General features: G+C 41.1%; 1 protein-coding gene across 1 annotated transcript in view; it reads right to left on the bottom strand.

The window, feature by feature from the left end:
• Rapgef5 (Rap guanine nucleotide exchange factor 5) overlaps positions 1 to 15,913 on the bottom strand; it is a 269,039-nt gene extending 253,126 nt beyond the window's left edge. Inside the window, exon 1 of the mRNA XM_069996107.1 lies at positions 15,857 to 15,913. Coding sequence (XP_069852208.1) covers positions 15,857 to 15,901 — 45 coding nt within the window. The 5' untranslated portion in view covers positions 15,902 to 15,913. The remainder of the gene's footprint in view (positions 1 to 15,856) is intronic.
• Positions 15,914 to 19,766: the final 3,853 nt, after the last annotated feature.

The raw sequence follows: 19,766 nt of genomic DNA, 5'->3' as shown, positions 1-19,766 counted from the left end.
TTGTTTCCTGGTCCAAAGCATTGAAACTCTACAGAGAATGGTGGCAACATAGTTCAGTGTGGGTACAATTGTCCTATAAGTTGCCCCTAGGGGTCCAGACCAAGTCTGGAGGCAATTCTACTAATTAAAGAGCTCTTGATGGCCCATAATTCACTGCTTTGGTTTCCAATCAATACCTCCTTCAACTCAGTTTCTAAGATTTATAAATGAAATGGAGAACTCATAATTCACCTCATGTCTTCAAAGAAAAAGAAATTTGAACAATGTCCTCCCAGCAAAACATACATACACACAAACCAAGCTTTGAGAGTAAGATTACTCAGGCCAACTCTGTGACTATGACTCCTACCAGCACACATCTCAATATTGTAGACTGACAAGCAACCTTTCCAATTCACAATTGACAAAGGATGAGAAAACTTTTCTCGAATTTAATCTCAAAAAAGCTATTCTTCTAGTTTCTAGCTAAAGTGATTGCACACTAATTAAACTGAAGTGCCTATCAAGATTAAAGCAAGAAATTCAATGAAAGGAAACATCTTCAATTGAAAAAATTATTAAGCATAGCAAAGTTCATTGAACATATTTTTAGGGTAAACGGAGAATAATGAAGGTTTTCACACAGGAGGCCATTTTTATTCCTCATAATTAGGTATATTAAAATGAAAAACACAAACTAATAAAATCTTAAGCAAGGACTGCTTCAATCTCAAAGCAGAATCAAGCAATTTTAAAGCACCTCTCAATCACCTACAATTTGGGGGAGAGATAATTTGTTGAATTTTAGAATTTAGAATTAGAATTATGATGACTGAGAGAGGCTGAGGCTAGAAATCAGCCCTACAGCTGGGCACCAGTGACTCACAACTGTAGTCTTAGTTACTCAGGAGGCTGAGGTCTGAGAGTCTTGGTGTAAAGCCAACCTGTGAAAAAAGGTCTGTAAGACTTTTATTTCCAGTTGACCAGCAAGAAGCCAGAAGTGGTGCTGTGGCTCAAGTAGTAGAGTGCTAGCCTTGAGCAAAAAAGCTCAGGGACAGCACCTAGGCCCTGAGTTTAGCACCCAGGCCCTGAGTTCAAGCCCCAGGACTGGAATCAAAAGAAAGGGGGGGAGGAGAGGGAGAAGGAGAAAGGAAAAGGAAGAGAGAGAAGGGGGAGAGAGAGAGAGAGATCACTTTCTTTGAAAACTAACTTATCTAATGTCATTAATATGTGTGTAATAAATTACCTTTGAAGTTGCTAGAATATAAGCCTCTAGAGGGTAGGGATCCTTGGATATGCTTATATAGCAACATATTCCAAGAGATCAGAATAGTGCTCCACATGGTAAGTGTTCAATAAATATTTGTTGATTGAGTGAACAAAGTTAGAAGATAAGGTCAGCTGAATTAGGTATCTATATGTGGGAAATGGGAATAAAGAGTAGAGTCAGCTATGTGAAGAGACTCAATTGGCCTCTTACAGATACTAATCTCTTGGGAGGGTTTGCATTTCAAGAGGATTAGATTTTCCTTTTGAGCGTAACTGGCTTTCTAAGGTGCTGGCAGACAGAGGAGAATACAGAAGCAAAAGCTGGAACAGTTTCATCTTAATGTCTGAACTTTCTAATTCTAAAATTCAGCAAACAATGACAGCCTTCTCCCAACTTGCAAGAACAAAATTAGTGAGGACTTTATTGACAATTTTGAGTTTTTCTTCATTTTTAAACTTTATTTCTAGTTACAATTCATGTGAGATTCTAGCTTGCAATGGCTTAGAGTTTTCTTTCTCACAATGTTCAATGTAGGCCAGTGCTTTTGTCACATCTTGGGACTTCTTATAGAGTCACATCCGCACTATGATGAAAGGCAACAGCCCAAAGATAAAGATCCTGGGAGATCATCACAATTCATCACCAGCAATTTAAGCAAATGAATGGGTGATCTACAATAGGGTCTACTGTATCTCAATTTGATCATCTGTAAAGTGGGTTTCTTGATTATGTGTGCCAGTAGCTGGGCTAGAACTCACACCTTCACTTAGCCACACCTCTACTCTGACTTTTGCTGGTTAATTTTTTTTTATTATGAAAATACTGTACAAAGGGGTTACAATTACATGGGCAAGATAATGAGTACATTTCTTATCAAGCATTGTATTTTGCTGGTTAATTGAAAATAACAATCTCACAGACTTAGCTGGGTGCCAGTGGCTCACACCTGTAATCCTAGCTACTCAGGAGGCTGAGATCTGAGAATCACAGTTCAAAGCCAGCCCAGGCAGGAAACTCTGTGAGACTCTTGTCTCCAATAAACCACTCAGAAAATTGGAAGTGGCAGTGTGGCTCAAGTGGCAGAGTGCTAGCCTTGAGCTGAAGAGCTAAGGGACAGCACCCAGGCCCAGTGTTCAAGGCCCACACCAGCCAAAAAAAAAAGAATAATGTGTTTGAGACTATGTATTGACATAATACATTACTATTATTCTTCTCTTAAAAACAACTACTTAGGAAATAACAACATTCTGATCACGTTTTCTGAAACTTTTTTTTTTTTTGTCAGTGGGGCTTGAACTCTAAGCCTGGACACTGTCCCTGAGCTCGTCAGCTCAAGGCAAGAGCTCTACCACTTGAGCCAAAGCACCATTTCTGGTCTTCTGGTGGTTAACTGGAGATGAGTCTCATGGACTTTCCCACCCAGGATGGCTTTGAACCACAGTCCTCAGATCTCAGCCTCCTGAGTAGGTAGGATTACAGGCACTAAGTGCCACTGGCACTTAGTTTTCTACAACTTTTACATAGATGGTCACATCTTTGGCAAGTACAATAGGACCCGAAGAGCTCTGGTGATAGAGGAGACTGGTTCAGTGTCAACCTCCCAATTAGTAATTGCTCCCAGCACTGTTCATCTCTCTCGGCTTTGATGACTCCATTTATAACGTACAAGAAATTTGAAATAGTAATAATGCATACTTTCATATTTGCAGATTTAAGATTGAAACCCAGGCCTTCTTAGTCTCCTTTCCACTCTTCCAGAGTTAGATTTGCTATTAAATAAATTTGGCATTCATTCCTTGTGCATGGAGAAAACACCTGAGCTATTTAAGTGAATGTGCCCCATTAAAACAGCATCTTGTTGGCTTCACCACTGAGACTGTTGAAATTGAAGAAACAATTCATAGAGTTACTTGTGTACTTGAATCTTCTCAGAGCAAATTTTTCTTAAGGTAACCAGTGTTATAGGCAACCTTGATGTTTTGGTCTCTATCAAAAACACATGCTGATGTAGCCGGCAATTAAATGAGAGGTCTCCATGATGAAAAAAACTAGACTGGCTCCTGGTAAAGACCTGGGCTGGAATGATGGCAGCTCTTCCATTTCCTACTCTGTCTTTTCTGCTTCCTTTTCATATAGAAAAGGTCTCCAAACTGCCAGTTTGTAAGATCTTCTTTTCTCCTTGAATGCCATATCTCTGTACACAGAGGAAAGAAAGAAAGGAAGGAAGAAAGAAAGAGAAAAAGAGAGGAAGGAAGGGAAGAAGGAAGAAGGGAGGGAGGGAAGGAGAGAGGAAGGAAATAGAGAGTAAGGAAAGGGAAAAGACAAGAAATGAAAAGGAAAGAAAAAGTAAGAAAATACCACTACTTTTCCCCTTTATTTTTCCCCCTAAGAAGTTAAGTTGGTGGGCTGAGGGTGGTGGAACAGGGAGCATATTTTAGTTCTGTACTCTGCAGCTACTACTCCCCCAAGTAAATTTCAATAGCTTTGCTTGTGGGTGAAAGTACAAAGTTTACTTTATAAAAAAACCTGTGATAAAGTGTCCATTATATAAAATGTATCATTTTAACCACTTTTAGGTGTATAGTTCTATAGTATTTTACATATGTACATTGTTGCAGAACTACCATCCATCTTCTAACATTTTCCATCTTTCCAAATTGGAACTCTATACCTAATAAACAATAAATTTCTATTCTCTCTCCTAGCAGTCCCTGCTGATCTAGCATCTGTTTTCTGTGCTAAAGAGAAGTTAACTGCTATAGGTACCTCAGGTGAGTGGTATTATGTAAAATCTCTTTGTTCAGGGCTTATTTCCATTTAAATAATGTCCTCAAAGTTTATCTATCTATGTTGTAACATATGCCATCATTTCATTCCTTTTTAAGGCTGACTAGCTTACCGTGTGTGTGTGTGTGTGTGTGTGTGTAGAATATTGCTTATTTTAAAACTCTGTCAGTGGACTTTTGGATTGTTCCACTTTTGGGTGATTGCGAATAAGGCTGCTATAAATTTTGATATGCAGGTATGTGTTATAGTTCTTTCAGTTATTTTGAGGATAAACCCCCAGTAGTAGAAGTGTTGAATCGAAATTTTTATTTTTCAGTCACGGGGCTTGAACTCAGAGCCTGGGTGCTGTCTCTGAGCTTTTATGCTCAAAGCTAGTACTCTACCACTTTGAGCCACAGTTCCACTTTCTGGTTTCTGGTGATTAATTGGAGATAAAAGTCTCATGGACTTTCCTGTTCTGGCTGGCTTTGAACTGTAATCCTCAGATCTCAGCCTCCTGAGTAGCTAGGATTACAGGTGTGAGCCACTGTGGCCCAGCTTTTTTTTTTTTTAAACATTTTTAGAGGAATTGCATGTTGTAGTGTTTCTTACAGTACCTGCAATATTTCACATTTCCACCCACAATGCACAAGGGTTCCAATTTCTCTACGTCTCACCAATACTTGCTATTTTCTGTGGTTTTCATCATAGTAGGTATAACATAGAATCTCTTCATGGCTTTGGTTTACATCTCTGTAATGATTCCTGATACTGAGACTCTTCCTGCTTTGTGAATCAATTAACCCCATTGGCCCTACACAGCCTCACATTGTCTTTGAGCTTGTGTGTTCTCTCTGCTTACCTTCCCACTCTCCATCTTCCTGTTTCCATCCCTTGTCCTACCCTCTGCTATTCCTTGGCTCTTCCCGGTAGAAGCTAGAGGGCAAGAGGATTTTTTTATATGGAACAGATCAACCTCTTGATGTACAGGGCAGAGTAATAGATTGTATCTAGAAGAGAAAACAAAAAATATTCTAATAATTATTCTATATCTAGAACCATCAGGGATTTGTGGTAAAGAGCAAATACTTAAAACCTGACATTATTGTTATTATTGTTACTATTTTGCCTGCTGTCTCAAAGCAGAAGTTGAGGTTAAGCCTGTGAACCTCCTATTTTGCCTACAACTCTAGAGAGTTGATATTGATAACCATAGACCCATGCCTCTTATGTCAGACTATTGATTTGCATTTCCCATAGGTAATTACATCTCCCCTCTCACCATCAATATACAGGGTCAACAGATGGATAATTGCTGAAGCACACAGAGACCATGGAAGCACAGTTACCCTCCTTATTTTATTTAATCCTGGGAATTTATTTAACCCAAGGCTCATGCATGCTAAACTAGCACTGAGGTCCATTTCCAGCTCTACTTTCATATGTGTTTGAAGCTTTCCAAAATAAAAAGTAATTATGTAAATAACAAAAACTGAGCTTGAACACTGACCATATGATGGAAGAGACTACCTACAGACTTATTCATCTGTCTTTTGCATTGAGTTGGAATGCAATTTGTCAATCAGTAATTACTATTGAATTTAATATTTTTAGTTGTTCAATTTCTTCTGTGGTGGTCAATGCTTAAGGTGGTTTCTATGTCTATGACATATAAACAAATTAGACTATAAGTCAATTTATATCGTCATTTTTTAACTTCTCCTTTTCATTTGATGAGCATATAAGATGACATTTAAATAGCATTTAAATTCCTCCTATAATTATACTGAACATTTTTTCTCCCAGTGTTCCTGAAATTGGCTACAAATTTAACTTCCAGATACATAAAGTACTAGAAAAGTAGCCAAAAAAGAGACATGGACTCAACATGTTGCCAAAAATAATAATAGAACTTTAAATGTTAAACAGCTTTTTAAAAGCTCTTCTCTGGAATGAAATGCATTCACTCAAGTTGTTTTCCCCCTCCTCCTGCTCCTTGTTAGAGATGTGCTTTCTGGCTCACTTCCTGGTGGGCTGTCCTACTGAGTCATCCGGTGGCAGCTGTTGGGGACGGATGTGTGGGGCTGATGGAAACCAACATATACAATGAAATGGAGACTGAGCACTTTGGGAAAATATAAATTGGAGGGGGGGGGGAGAAAAAGAGAGAGAGAGAGAGAGAGAGAGAGAAATGAGCTGCTGATGTGAGGGAAAGTTTACTGACCTTCTCTGTAAGCCTCATGAAATTCACTTGATTAGGGCTGAATTGAATTGAACTATTAGTTGTGTTCCCTTGGTGGAAAATAAAAAGATCAAGGGCTGTCCTCTGCTTGGTATCACAGCACTGCAGGCATAAATTATTATTTTCTTTTAAAAATGGTTATCAAAAATGGGTATTGTTTTAAGGCCCGCTCTGAGAAGGCAGAGAGTACCTAGGTAACTGGCACACCTGGAGACATTTTTACAGTAAAAATGTACAAAAAGATAAAAGAAAAAGAAAATAAATCTTTCGCTTACCTGAATACCACATGCTGCTCTCTTTTTCCTTGCTTGCTGATTTAACTTACCTAGCAATTGTAAGGTGCTGGTGGGTCATTTCTGAAATCCTAGCTACTCAGAAGGCTGATATATGAGGATCATGGCTCAAAGCCAGCTTGGGCAGGAAAATCTGTGAGACACTAATCTCCAATTAACCACCAAAAAGCTGGAAGTAGCGCTGTGTGGCTCAAATGGTAGAGTGCCAGCATTGAGCAAAAATGCTAAAAGACAGCTCCCAGGCCTAGAGTTCAAGCCCCAGTACCAACACACACACACACACACACACACACACACACACACACACACACACACACACACACACACATGATTATAGGTCACTGTAAAGGAGAACGGGTGAAAACTGTTTGGTCCACCGAGAAAAATGGCCCCTTCCCTTTGTTCTCTCCTGTGCACATATGTGGCCCTCCCTAGGAGTCCCTGCCCAGCACCAGTAACCCCAGGAGCTGACACACCTGGGGGCAGTGGGAGGTTCCCCTAGGCTCTGAGGTCTCTTCCATATCCCCTGCGATATAATCTCTCTCCGTCATCAGTTCACTCTCTGTATGACTACATCTCCTGCGGGCCAGCAGTTTGGCTCTCCCAAATATGAACTCTCTCCTGCCTGAACAATTGTGTGGCGGTCTCCTTTCTTCAACGCTAATAAAAACTAGTCATTTGTCCATCCTCACTTTGGAAAGTGCATCAGACATTTTATTCCTTGCTTTCCTTTAAAATATGCTTTGTCCCACAGCTTTGGAGGCAGCATCTCTCTATTCTAATCAGCTCAGCCTTCATTCTCAGAGGCTGACCACATTACATAGAAGCCTCTCTGTGCTCTCCTTTCAGAAATGTTCCCGAAGTGAAGTCCATTTTCAATGGATTTCCCCAACTTTAGGAGAAAGCAGTTAAAGGCACTATGTCCAACCAGTCAACACCAATGCTTGCTCTTTGAAATGCTAATAATAATAAATTAAAATGAAATAGGACAATGTTCATAAAGTGTGTAGTTCATTGCTCACACCAGTAAATGTTAGCTTTCATTTATGATTCTTCTACTTATAAGTATGACAAATGTCTCTCTAAATTACATATTCAACCATCTAATGAACAATTATTGAGCACCTACCATGTGTCAAGCACCAATGTTGGTCACCAAGGATGAGGCAGGCTCTCTCTCACCAAGACAACCAGACAAGATTTGTGAAACTAAATGCTTCACCTGGTGCTGGTGGTTCATGCCTATAATCCTAGCTACTCACGAGGCTGAGACCTGAGGATCATGGTTGAAAGCCAGCCTGGACAAGAAAGTCTATGGGACTCTTATTGCCAATAAACTACTCAGGAAAAGCCAGAAACGGTGCTGTAGCTCAAGGGGTAGAGTGCTGGCCCTGAGCAGAAGAAGCTCAGGGACAGTGTCCAGGCACTGAGTTCAAACCCTAAGACTGGCAACAACAACAACAATGATGAAAACAACAACAATTAAATACCTAAATGTTTCTATTTAATAATCACAAAATTATTGATATAATTTAATTAGAACAATTAAAAATAACATTTAAAATTTAAACACAAGATAATATAGATAAGGAATGGTTGTAGAGAATGGGAGAGGGAAAAAATGCAACATCAGACAGAGTAACCCAGAAAACTTCATCAAGAATAACTGGGTACTGCCTTGGATCCAGAGAGCAGTGTTCCAGGCAGAGGGATGAGAACAAAGGCACTGAGGTGGACACCATCTCAACACTGAGCTGCATTATCACATACAGTGGTGGCAAAAGCTATGTTTGTCTCTGCTGTCATTCTATGCCTTCCATCTCCAAGGCATTCTATATACTACCTGCCATGAGGCGAGCTGTAGTACTTTGGTGAGAATTAGCTCATTTATGTGTGTTGTGCTGAAATTTTCGATTAGATAAGCATGAGAAGTAACTCTGGAACAGCAGAGTTTGATGGCATGAATGCAAATTTCTCTGAGAGGATTCACCTCAGATTTCAGGACTCAACCTGTGACTCATTGGTACTCCAATGAAGATATCTAAGACCCCAAGAATGAGCTAGGATGGAGCTCCTACTCCATCAGTAACCTCTAAATGCTCTTGAATAAATCACTCAGGCTTGTGGTTTTGTTCATCCATAAAACAGGAAAAATTGTGCAGCCCAGCTCATAAGAAAATTTCTTTTTGGGGGGCATCTTGCTACTGCCTGTCTCAAAGGCTGTGATTCTGCATTTCTCCCCAGGTTCTAGGCAAGACTGATGTTGCACGCTTCAATGATAAGCATTTGAAAATCTCCAATGTGCCTATCAGCTCGAAATCTAGGCCTCTGAGTCCTAGGCTTATTAAGACTTGAACTTCAAGTTCTTAATCTAATCTTAATGGCAGGTAGATTTATAATGACCAAGACATGGGTGAACTTCCTGCAGTACCCAACCTGTACTGCCTTCTGGGGTTATCCAACCCTTGCAAATCAAGGTCATTGCTTCACCTAGCTACCTGTGATGAACACCTCTACCTCTTAGGGCAGGACTGGTGAAACTCCTTATCACATATCAGTTCCCTAAGATGAAACAAGGAAGCTTCAGTTTCTCAAGTGTACCAGCACTCCAGCAAGAATGAAATAGTAAGCAATAACAAGGAAACACAGTATTTTAATTTGTAATGACTACTGAGTAAGCTATTTGTTAAACTATACAAAATTTCATACAAAGCTCAATGTTATTGTAGAATTTTCCAAGAGGGGGGATACTAGGCAGGTAGTTGATATATATATATATATATATATATATATATATATATATATATATATATATATATATAAATGGAAACTTTACGAACTTTCCTAAGCCTACAGAGCACGATGAAGTGAGGGACAATATCCAAGAATCTGCTGACTCTCAAATGTACCGTCTTGTTGCCGACCTCAGAAACTGTGATTACTCTTGTTGAGCTGCTAGGACAACACAATCTATATTTCTCATCAAATATACTCTCCTATAGAGTCCTCTTGGGATAGAGTGAGCCCAGGCAGGATGTCAATAAATGGCATAACAGAATTAACTGACATTTCATTTATCCTTCAATGTTTTTTTTTCACCCAGACATCAGTTCAAAGGATCATAGTGTCATGAGGCATCCATCAAAGGGCAGGCTAGCAAATGAAATAGGACTTATTTCCCCAAGTATCTCCTAGGCTATGTGGGGCCACTCCCTGGGGTAAAGCTGGCCATTTCAGAAAAGATATCATAAATACATGTCAGTTGACACCTGCATGTTCAATCAACTTTTAAAAAAATATTTGTTATTAAAGAAGATTCTTTAGCTGGCTTGTGTGAACATACATTTCCAAATAAACAATGTCCCTAAACAATAATTACTGAGAAGCCAATTGTTTTGAGAAGAACTAAAAGGAATCAAATAGCAAATCACATCATATATTCCTTGTAGCCAAGAACTGGTATCAGTTCCTGGCAATGACAAGAAAGAGAAGGATCTAGCTGTGATTTCTATCAATTGTGGGCTTCCTATAATGTTCATAGGAACCACAACAAATATTGAGAAGTGATCATGACACATAGATACACAACAATATTAGTAGACAGCAAAGCGAAGCCTGAGTTTACTTGATTTTATTGACTTCCTAGTCATAGTGGGCTCTTGTAACTTCTAGTCATGCCCATGCATGAGAATCACTGTTACTGTTGTCATACAAGATATTAAAAAATTAATTCCAAGACAACTACATCAGGCCAAATCACAGGTCAATATGTAGCAACGCTGTAGATTAGAAATCTACACTCTAGACAAAATAGAGAGCCAAATGTCAGTAGGAACTCAAGATTCCTTTATATTTTTTTTCTTATCAATTTGAATCTGCCCCTTTGCTCTTAGTAAGATAATACTGGCTTATAAAATTGGCATGCCAATTAACTGTGATCCTAGCAACAATTAAACTGGCTACACACACCCATCACTTCTCTGGTCCTGATGATCCTGGTCTGAAGAAAGCAGTGACTGTATAGTACAGCACAGGGGTAGGAAGATCCTCTAAGGAGTCTCAGCCTCCTCTGCCATGGGTGACACTGCCTCATTTGGGTGAAGTGAGCAGCTGCACCTTGGTGGCTTCAGATGGAGGTGGGTTGCTACTTTGTCTTTGGATGACTCTGGCTGAAAAGTAATTCATGAATGACAGCCTCATCTGTTCCTTTTGAAACTCTAACTGGCACACATGACCACTTCCTCACCTGTGTTGTTCGGTTTGGAGAAGATGTGTGAAGCAGGATGGGGCTGGGCTATATGGCAGAAGTATGAGCAATGTGCTGGCAACATAGCACACTTGAATAAAGGCAGAAAACATTACGCCATTTAGACCAGGCACCCTGCTCTTTCATCTCTCATAGCTTTCTTCTTATTCTCTCAGATGACATCTGTTTCCTCCTAGGAGCTATTTATTATATGACTCTGTAGGAATCTCTAGATCAGGATATAGACTTCTAAAGCTGTTCACTTTTCAAATGACCAGTGGGCTCCAATGGCCAGAAAAGTCAATGAAGGAAGGGGATCTTGGAACCACAGGAATGTTCTTTTACCAACAGGAACTCCTATTCTGAGTCAGCCCATCTACCCTGGCTCTCTAACTATAAATACACTTCCCTCAAACTGTAACAGCAAGAGAAGAAGGTGCTCCTGCCTTCTCCCTCTCTTGGTTATAAGCATGGACAACACATTAACTGACACCAGATATTCCTTTCTGTGGCCCAGTCTTTGTTTGCAGAGACAGAAGCTATCTTGGTGAACAGGGCTTCCTGTGCATAAACACAGCCTGTCAGCTACAGAGAGATGTGAGCAGTCCCACCACCTTTCTCTCCCAGAAACCCTAGGAAATGGGGAAATGTATCTAGAAACATCTGCAGTAAGCTTGCAGTAAGCTTGCATCCAGTTTGCCAGAATGGGAATAACTGTAAACTCCCACAGCCAAGCTTTGCCTTGTCTGTTTGCAGGCTGTTGGCTCTCAGAAACAGAGCATGCCATCAGGAAGACTTGACTCTTGACTCCAGCAAGACTGGATAACACATTTGAGTTGTTCAGGCATCTCTTGGCCCTTTTGCCCTATTTTATTTTCTTATAATTTTTGTACCGGTAATAGGGTTTTGAACTCAGTGCCTGGATACTCACACTTAGCTTTTGCACTCAATGCTCTGCCACATGAGCCCCACCTCTCCTTCCAGCTTTATGGTGGCTAATTGGAGATAAGAGTCCTGAGAACTTTCCTGCCTCCGCTAGCTTCGAACTGTGATCTTCAGATCTTAGCCTTCTGAGTAGGATTATGGGGGTGAGCCACCAGCTCCTGGCTTTGCCCTATTTTTACTTCCACTCCGTGCTTATTTGGGGTAACATAGGAAAGTATCTGATATTGGAGATTTGGAACCCATTCAGCAGATAGGATTAAATCTAAGCTGACTCAGAGATGACAGGCCAGGATAGTGAGGACAGGAGACATTTGTTAGGACTTGGGTAACTCATTAGGGAGGAATTTTAGGAGCAGAATAGGGAGAAGCTATGCTGCAAAACTAGCAGCAGAGAATAAGACTACCTCTGTGTTCTCACACCCACCCCTAACCAGCTTTTCCCAGCACATGCTGGTATTAGGGGACACACAGTTAGAGATAGCCCAATCCTGGGAGATTAAAAAAAGACACAATGTGTGTAAGATTCTCTGTGTGTCTGGAAAAGGAGGGACTGAAGTTCATTGCTAAGTTTCATTTCAACAATGTTAACTGAGTACTCATGAAATTCCAGGCACTGTGACCGAGATAAGACAGAAATGAAAGAGAAACATACTCTCCTCTCCCAGCCTGGAAGCAGAGCTTCATTAGACACACTGCCAGCTCGCTCTGTTATCTCCTAACAAATAATCAAGTCTGCGCTGCAAAGCAGAGAGCCTTGCTCAGGAGAATCCAGGATCCAGAAGCCTGCTCAGTTGGAAGCTCAGCGCATCCCCTCACCTAGCATAAGTGTGGGGGAGGAACCCTGGGTGCCCGGGGCTGCATTTATAGTTATTCTGTTAGTTGCAAACATTAGTATAAAAAAAGAGAGAGAGAGAAAATCCAAAAGCAAAAACTTGTCTTTTGGAATTGACATTACTAGGGAAAGTAAGGGGGGAAAGTAGGGATAAGAGAACCAAGGGCAGTATATTTAGTAAAAATAGGACACCAGGAAGAATTTGTTGGGCATGAATTCCACACAAGGTACAAAGTTTGAGAGCCCTGTTAGCCTGAGCTCTCTTCTACATAAGCTCTTGCTGGACCAATTTGGCAGTTTCTAGGGCCCAGAAAGCAGGTTCTCTGTGCTCTTCTTGTGTCATCCCTAGCACTAGTGTCCTAGTCCATCATCTGTTGCTACAGAGAAATACCCAAGGCTAGGTAATTTATAGAGAAGGGAGATTTATTTAGTGCACCATTGAGGTCTAAGGGCATGCCCCAGTCTCCCCCTGGCTTCTAAAGGAGGCCCCATGCTGAAAAAGCAGCAAGATGAGAGTATGTTGCAAGAAAGAGAAGAAGAGAGCCAGCGTGAAGTCAAATTACTTTAAATAATCTGCCCCTGCAGAAACCAACCCACTCTTGTAAGACCTACAATAATCCCTTCATGAGAGTGGAGTTCCCATGACCTTCACCACCTCTTAAAGACTCCACCACCTCTCAATACATTACTGTGGGGACTGAGCTTCTCTGTGTTCAGTAAGGGCAAAGCACATTTCAACTAAGTAAATACTCAATTAAGATCCAGTGATGAAGCAGGACAATGGTGGCTTATACCTATAATCCTCTGCTACTCAGGAAGCTGAGATCTAAAGATCATAGTTTGAAGCCAGTCCCAGCAGGAAAGTCCATGAGCAGGAAAGTCTTATCTCCAATTAGCCATTAAAAAAAACCTTTAAATAGAGGTATGGTTCAAGTAGTAGAGTGCCAGACTTAAGGGAAAAAGCTAAAAGGACAGTACCCAGGCTCTGAGTTCAAGCCACAGTGCCAACACACACACACACACACACACACACACACACACACACACACACACACACACACACACACACACACACACACACACACACACACACACACACAGAGCAGTGCAGTGTGGTGAGGCTCTTGCAGCTTCTCAGAGCTTCTGGGATTCGGCTGTTTTGTAGGCTGAACAAGAGCCTGGAGTTGAGCCTAAACACAGAGAAATTGATGGTGCAGCATTCCAACAATAGCAGACATTGAACAAGGTCTTAAAATGATTTCCTATCTTCATATTCTTGGATTAAAGTCCTTCCATAAGTGCACAAATGGGACAATGTGTCTGGAACCAAGCAAAGAAAAACATTGCAGTTTTCTGTTCTCCTAAGGTTATGTAATCTGGCAAGAAGTACAGGTCTTTCTCATGCTCCACGAGGTCATTTTTGTTCCTCCCTGGGTCAGACTCATCTTAGACCTCCTGAGATCCTCTGTGCTTGCCTGTCTCCCAGGCCCTTACCTCATGCTGTGCTGCAGCAAACATTGCTAAGTGGATCTCTCAGGGAAGGTCAGCCTTGCCACAAAAGCTCCCTCTATGGTTAGGTGTCCAGAGTCTCCACCAACCACCTCCAGATTCCATGAAGCTATGGGACAGTGAGTGCATAATCTGTGTCACACACTGGCAGGTGTTGCAACAGGAAGTGCAGAGGAGTGAGGGAGTAAGCCGGCAATTATACTCTCAGTTTCAACCCTTCCTGGTCTATTCCATGAACAGCCAATGCACAATAGAAGCAGGTGGAATTCTCAGAAGAATTCTGCTCATTCCTGGACACATACCTAACCCCCTCCTCCCAATATTTCTGTTGTCTTTGTTCTATGTGTAAGATGTTGCTGTAAAAACTACAGATTGTTTCTCCCTAGAAAGATTCAGTACCTGAGCTTTACAAAAATAATCAACACAAGCGACCCAGATTCCTTCTGTGGGGGAAAAAAATCCAACTGAATGGGTACCAGTAGCTCACACCTGTAATCCTAGCTCCTCAGGAGGCTGAGATCTGAAGATCGAAGTTTGAAGCCATCCTAGGCAGACAAATCCTCGAGATTCTTATTTTTCAATTGCCCAGCAAAAGCCAGAATTCAAAGTATGGTTCAAGTAGTAGGGTGCCAGAGCTGAGTAAGAAAGCGAAAACCAGGCAAAAACAAAGGCTCCCTAATTCAAACCCCAGTACCACACAAAAAGAAAAAAATACTGGATTTTCTGACATTCCTAGAATTTGCTTTAAAATTCATGCCTTACTAGCCCTACAGTTTTGTCTCCCTGAAGGAAATGAACAGTAAAATTACCTTAGATTAGCTGCATTCTTTTATAGAGACACTATTAAGACAGGAATCATCATGGTTGTGTGTGTGTGTGTGTGTGTGTGTGTGTGTGTGTGTGTGTATGCTCTGTGCACCTTCTCCCAACACTCTCTCTCTCTCTCTCTCTCTCACACACACACACACACACACACACACACACACACACAATAGCTAAATGCTTTTAAGCTCTGCTTTGAAATATTTTAAACTCAGATAATTTCCTAGGATTTTATTCAGCTGAACTCATCAAATGCATTTTGTTGTTTTTTTTTTCCATCATGGATCAGCAAAGGCAATTTTCAGAATGACTCTGGAGGGATTATGTTTCTAAATTGTTTCTTCCCTGAGATCAGCTCACCTGCCTGCCTCCTTTTGAGCTGATCTGACAAACACATTCCTGTGATAGAGGCTAGAAAGATAGAAAGTGAACACTGGGTCTTTTCCACAACAAAATAACAGAAAATTTACTTTTACATGTTTCTTTTGATCAGTGCAAGCTTTTAGGTTCTTGTGTTTAAATGGCGCAGAGAGTGATTTTTCATGTTTTGATGCCTGAAGCCTTAGCAATGCACTCCTACGGATTTGTCCAGGCACAGTATTACTTTATAGAGCAGAAGAGGAAAGGGCTCTTATTCTGGGAACAGCTTCATTGGCAGGCTTCTGGGGTCCAGTTCTGAAACTTTAGTCTTACCTCCCTGTCCCCGTTTCAGGAAAGCTGGCTTATGGTGCATCTAAGAATGACAACTGTGCAAGACAATTTTGGAGGGCAACCATTGCATAAGAATTATATTGAAAATCCCACAGGCTGACATGCAAGAGCCTTTGCAGAACTAGTGCAGTCCTGTATTCTCTCCCTCGAGTGGCACTATTCCCAAGCAGATCCAAATCCACTTCCCTCAAGCCCACCCTCCCTTGCCCACCTTACAGACATATTTCTGCCCAGTCCTCACCTTCTGAAGACATCCCAACACTTCTAGGCCCAGTTTTATAGGCATCTCTGGCAGAAAGTCTTCTTAGGTGTCTTTGCCCATATAGAACCCATTTATTCACCTTCATCCCTCCATTTCCTGGCTTAGTAACTCTGTTTTGTGGAGATGAACAAGGGCGGGTAAGCTGAAAATATTTATGCAATTAGGAGAAATAGGCTAAATTATATGCAGGTATTTAGAATTTCACTAACCATTTTGGTAGAAGGGAAATACAGTGTTTGCAAGATGAAACCTGGTAGAAGCAAACTGGGAAAGGCTGAGGGGTTTGGCAAGCATGAAGTAGTCTAGGATATTCTAGCATGCAGAGGGATGAGGTCTCCATTGGAGAGTCAAGGAAGAGGTCCAAGAGTTAAAAATCCAGACTATGGAATAAGGGCTGAAATTTGATCTGAGCCTACGTTGGTGGTAATGAATAATGATTGGCTATTAAGAGCAGCTGCTGTACATTGGAAGAGCTGTGAAAACTCTAGGTGTCTCTGTTGTTAAGATCATCAGATTGGGGTGGCAACAGTTAATAGGGCTTGAGCATTTATCACAGGCAGCTTGCTGGCTCTTTTCTTTGCTCCTGTCTCATTCGCTTGGCTTTGAGCATCTTGAGGGCAGAGATCAAGTCTTACTCATCTTGATACCTCTCACATCCTGGCACCCAATAAATAATGGTTGTAGAATTGAATTGAGTTAAATTGAATGAGCCCCGGTAAAGTTTTCAATCCTAATGGTCTCTTAATAGCATCTATAATAAAATGAGACTCAATTTCACGTAGCTTTACAACATTTTGTTTAGCCTGAGTCAGCTTTAAGGAGGAAAATGCTTCTTTCAAATTAGTGTATTTGTCCAGAAATATAAAGGCACCTAGTAGAAAAGGCCCTCTTCTGAAGCACTGTCTGATCTCTGAGTAGCTTAGGTTAGCTTTCACCCAATAGTTGGAGTGTTTTCTCTGTATTCTTTGCTTTGAAATGTAGAATCTTTTTCAAATATTGAAAGAGTTCTGACATTGAAAATTCATGTTCATTTAATTTTTAAGAAAATAAAAGTGTGCACCAAAGAAGAGAGAAAACAAATGTATTCATGCCACAGAGATGACAGCACCTATTCATGCCAAATGTAACTCCTGTCACATTTTAGTGAATCATTTTCCAATCCTTCTCATGAACCTCCCCTAGGATACAAGAACTAGAGGGGGGCTGGGAATGTGACTTAGTGGTAACTGTACTTGCCTTGCATGCATGAGGCCCTGGGTTCAATTCTTCAGTGCCATATGAGCAAGAACATAAGAATAAAAATAAATATTTTTAAAAAGAGAATGAGAGGGGCTGGGAAGGTGGCTCAGTGGTAGATTGCTTGTCTTGCATGCATAAGGCCCTGGGTTTGATTCCTCAGTGCCACATAAGCAAAAAAACCCAGAAGTGGTGCTGTGGCTCAAGTGATAGAGCACTAGCCTTGAGCTGAAGAGCTGAGGGACAGCGCCCAGGCCCAGAATTCAGGCCCCATAACTGAAAAAAAGAAAAAAGAAAAAAAAGAGAGGGTTCCAGAATCCTATTCCAGGGCTATGGCTTGCATTGGTCACATTAAAGTATAAATGGCAGGTAAGCCCTTCTGTGTACTATCCATTCCAGAAATATTTGCTTTCAGTTTCAGGTTTCATCCCTTATGTGAAAAAAATAGATTCCAAATTCTAAGCTACAGAGCCCAGGTAGTGTGTGTGTGAGTGTGTGTGTGTGTGTGTGTGTGTGTGTGTGTGTGTGCGCACACACACATGCGTGCATGCACTGGTACTGGGGCTTGAATTCAGTGCTTCATGCTCTTGCTTGGGTTTTGACTCAAAGCTGGCAGAGTGCCAGTTGAGCCCCACCTTCACTTCTGCCTTTTTGCTCATTAATTAGAGTTGCATGGACTTTTCTTCTTGGCTGGCATTGAACCTTGATCCTCAGATCTCAACTTCCTCTTAGCTAGAATTACAGGTGTTGTCCACCAATGCCTGGCTCAGATCACTCTGTGTGTGTATGTGTGTGTGTGTGTGTGTGTGTGTGTGCGCGCGCATGCATACACGCATGCGTTCATGCCAGTTCTGGATCTTAAACTCAGGGCCTACTTGCTGTTTCCTGAGCTTTTTTATTCAAGGCTACTGCTCTTCCACTTTGAGCCACCGCACCACTTCCAGTTTTCTGGTAGTTAATTGGAAATAAGAGTTTCATGGACTTTGTGTATGGCCTGGTTTTGAACCAAGATCCTCAGATCTCAACCTCATGAGTCACTAGGATTACAAGCATGAGCCACTAGTGCCTGGCTCAGATCATATTATTTTTAATATATTATCACTCGAGGCACATTCAGATTCTGAGAACACTTCCTATACAAAAACAATAAAAGGGGCTGGGAAGGTGGCTCAGTGGTAGAGTACTTGTCTTGCATGCCTGAGGCCCTGGGTTCAATTCCTCAGCACCACATAAGCAAAAAGAAAAAAGCCAGAAGTGGCATTGTGGCTCAAATGGTAGAGCGCTAGCCTTGAGCTGAAGAGCTGAGGGACAGCTCCCACGCCCAGAGTTCAGGCCCAAAACCAGACCCCTCCAAAAAAAACCAATAAGTTGTGAATACAAAATTAGCTATAAAACAATAGTTACTTAGAAGAAAACCATACAGAATGAGGTCTCCTCAGGTTAGAAACTTAGCTGGTAGACACTGTTAGACAATCTACCCACTCATGTATGGGTTTTTGTTGACTCTTACCATGCAGACTGTTACATGGAGACTGTTAGCATCCCTTTACAGAAAAGAAAACTGAGGCACAGAGAAGTCAGTCAACAGTGATAAACACTGGAAGTACCACCTTAAAGATCTGAAGCCACAAAGAGCAAAATGATGCATGATAACAGGAAAATATTTGTTGAGAAAACCCAAACCCTGATCTGTCCCAAGTCACCAGTTTTTTCTAGTACCTGTGCCATCTCACTGAGTGGTGGTCATAAGCCATAGCTACAGAACTTTTGTCCAATGGTGTCCTTCTTGTAGTTTGACTCCACCCCACCAAAAAAAGAAAAAGCCAGGCATGATTGTTGAAAATTTGGCTTTTTAATATATACAAACATAATAAAACAAAACTAGGCTCCAATGGCTCATACCTGAAATGCTAGCTACTCAGGAGCCTGAGATCTGAGGATCATAGTTCAAAGCCATTCTGGACAGAAAAGTCCTCAAGATTCTATCTCCAATTAACTAGCACATTTGACAGACAAGGGGCATAGCTCAAGTGTTAGAACACCAAACATAAGCAAGAAAGCTGAACAAGAGAATAAAACCTTGAGTTTAAACCCCAATACCAGCTCACACACACACACACACACACACACACACACACACACACGCACGCACGCACACACACACGCACGCATGCACGCACGCAGACATGGTGAAAACCAACACAGAGCATTGTTTTAATATTCAAAGAGTCCAGATAGAACTATGGGTTTATCATGCCTCCCATGATGAGAGTGCCCCAAAAAATGTCATGTCAAATTTATTTGAAGTAAATTAAATGCCGAATAGAGAACTCCTTATTTCAAGTAACTCCACAATAAAACTTTGTTAAAAATTAAAAGAATTCTTGTCAATCAAAGGATAACATACTAATTTCTCTTTTGACAGTTTGAACATTCATACCTGGAGATTTCTGAAGACAGACCATAATTGTACACCTGAGGGGAATATGCTGGAACTTGGACAGGCCTGTAAGATGGATAGGAATAAAACCTAAGACAGAGTCTGGTTTCCTCCAACAAGAGCAGGCTTCCGCACTGTGAAAATACTCATCAGTCCATCTGGTTATGTTTTCATCTTATTGACTCAATCATGTTGCCCATCTGGTTTCCTGTC

This window comes from Dipodomys merriami, unplaced genomic scaffold (genome assembly GCF_024711535.1).
Source record: "Dipodomys merriami isolate MVZ:Mamm:240054 unplaced genomic scaffold, mDipMer1.0.p SCAF_5, whole genome shotgun sequence".
In the NCBI taxonomy this organism is placed as follows: Eukaryota; Metazoa; Chordata; class Mammalia; order Rodentia; family Heteromyidae; genus Dipodomys; species Dipodomys merriami.
This window is presented reverse-complemented; position numbering and strand designations above follow the sequence as displayed.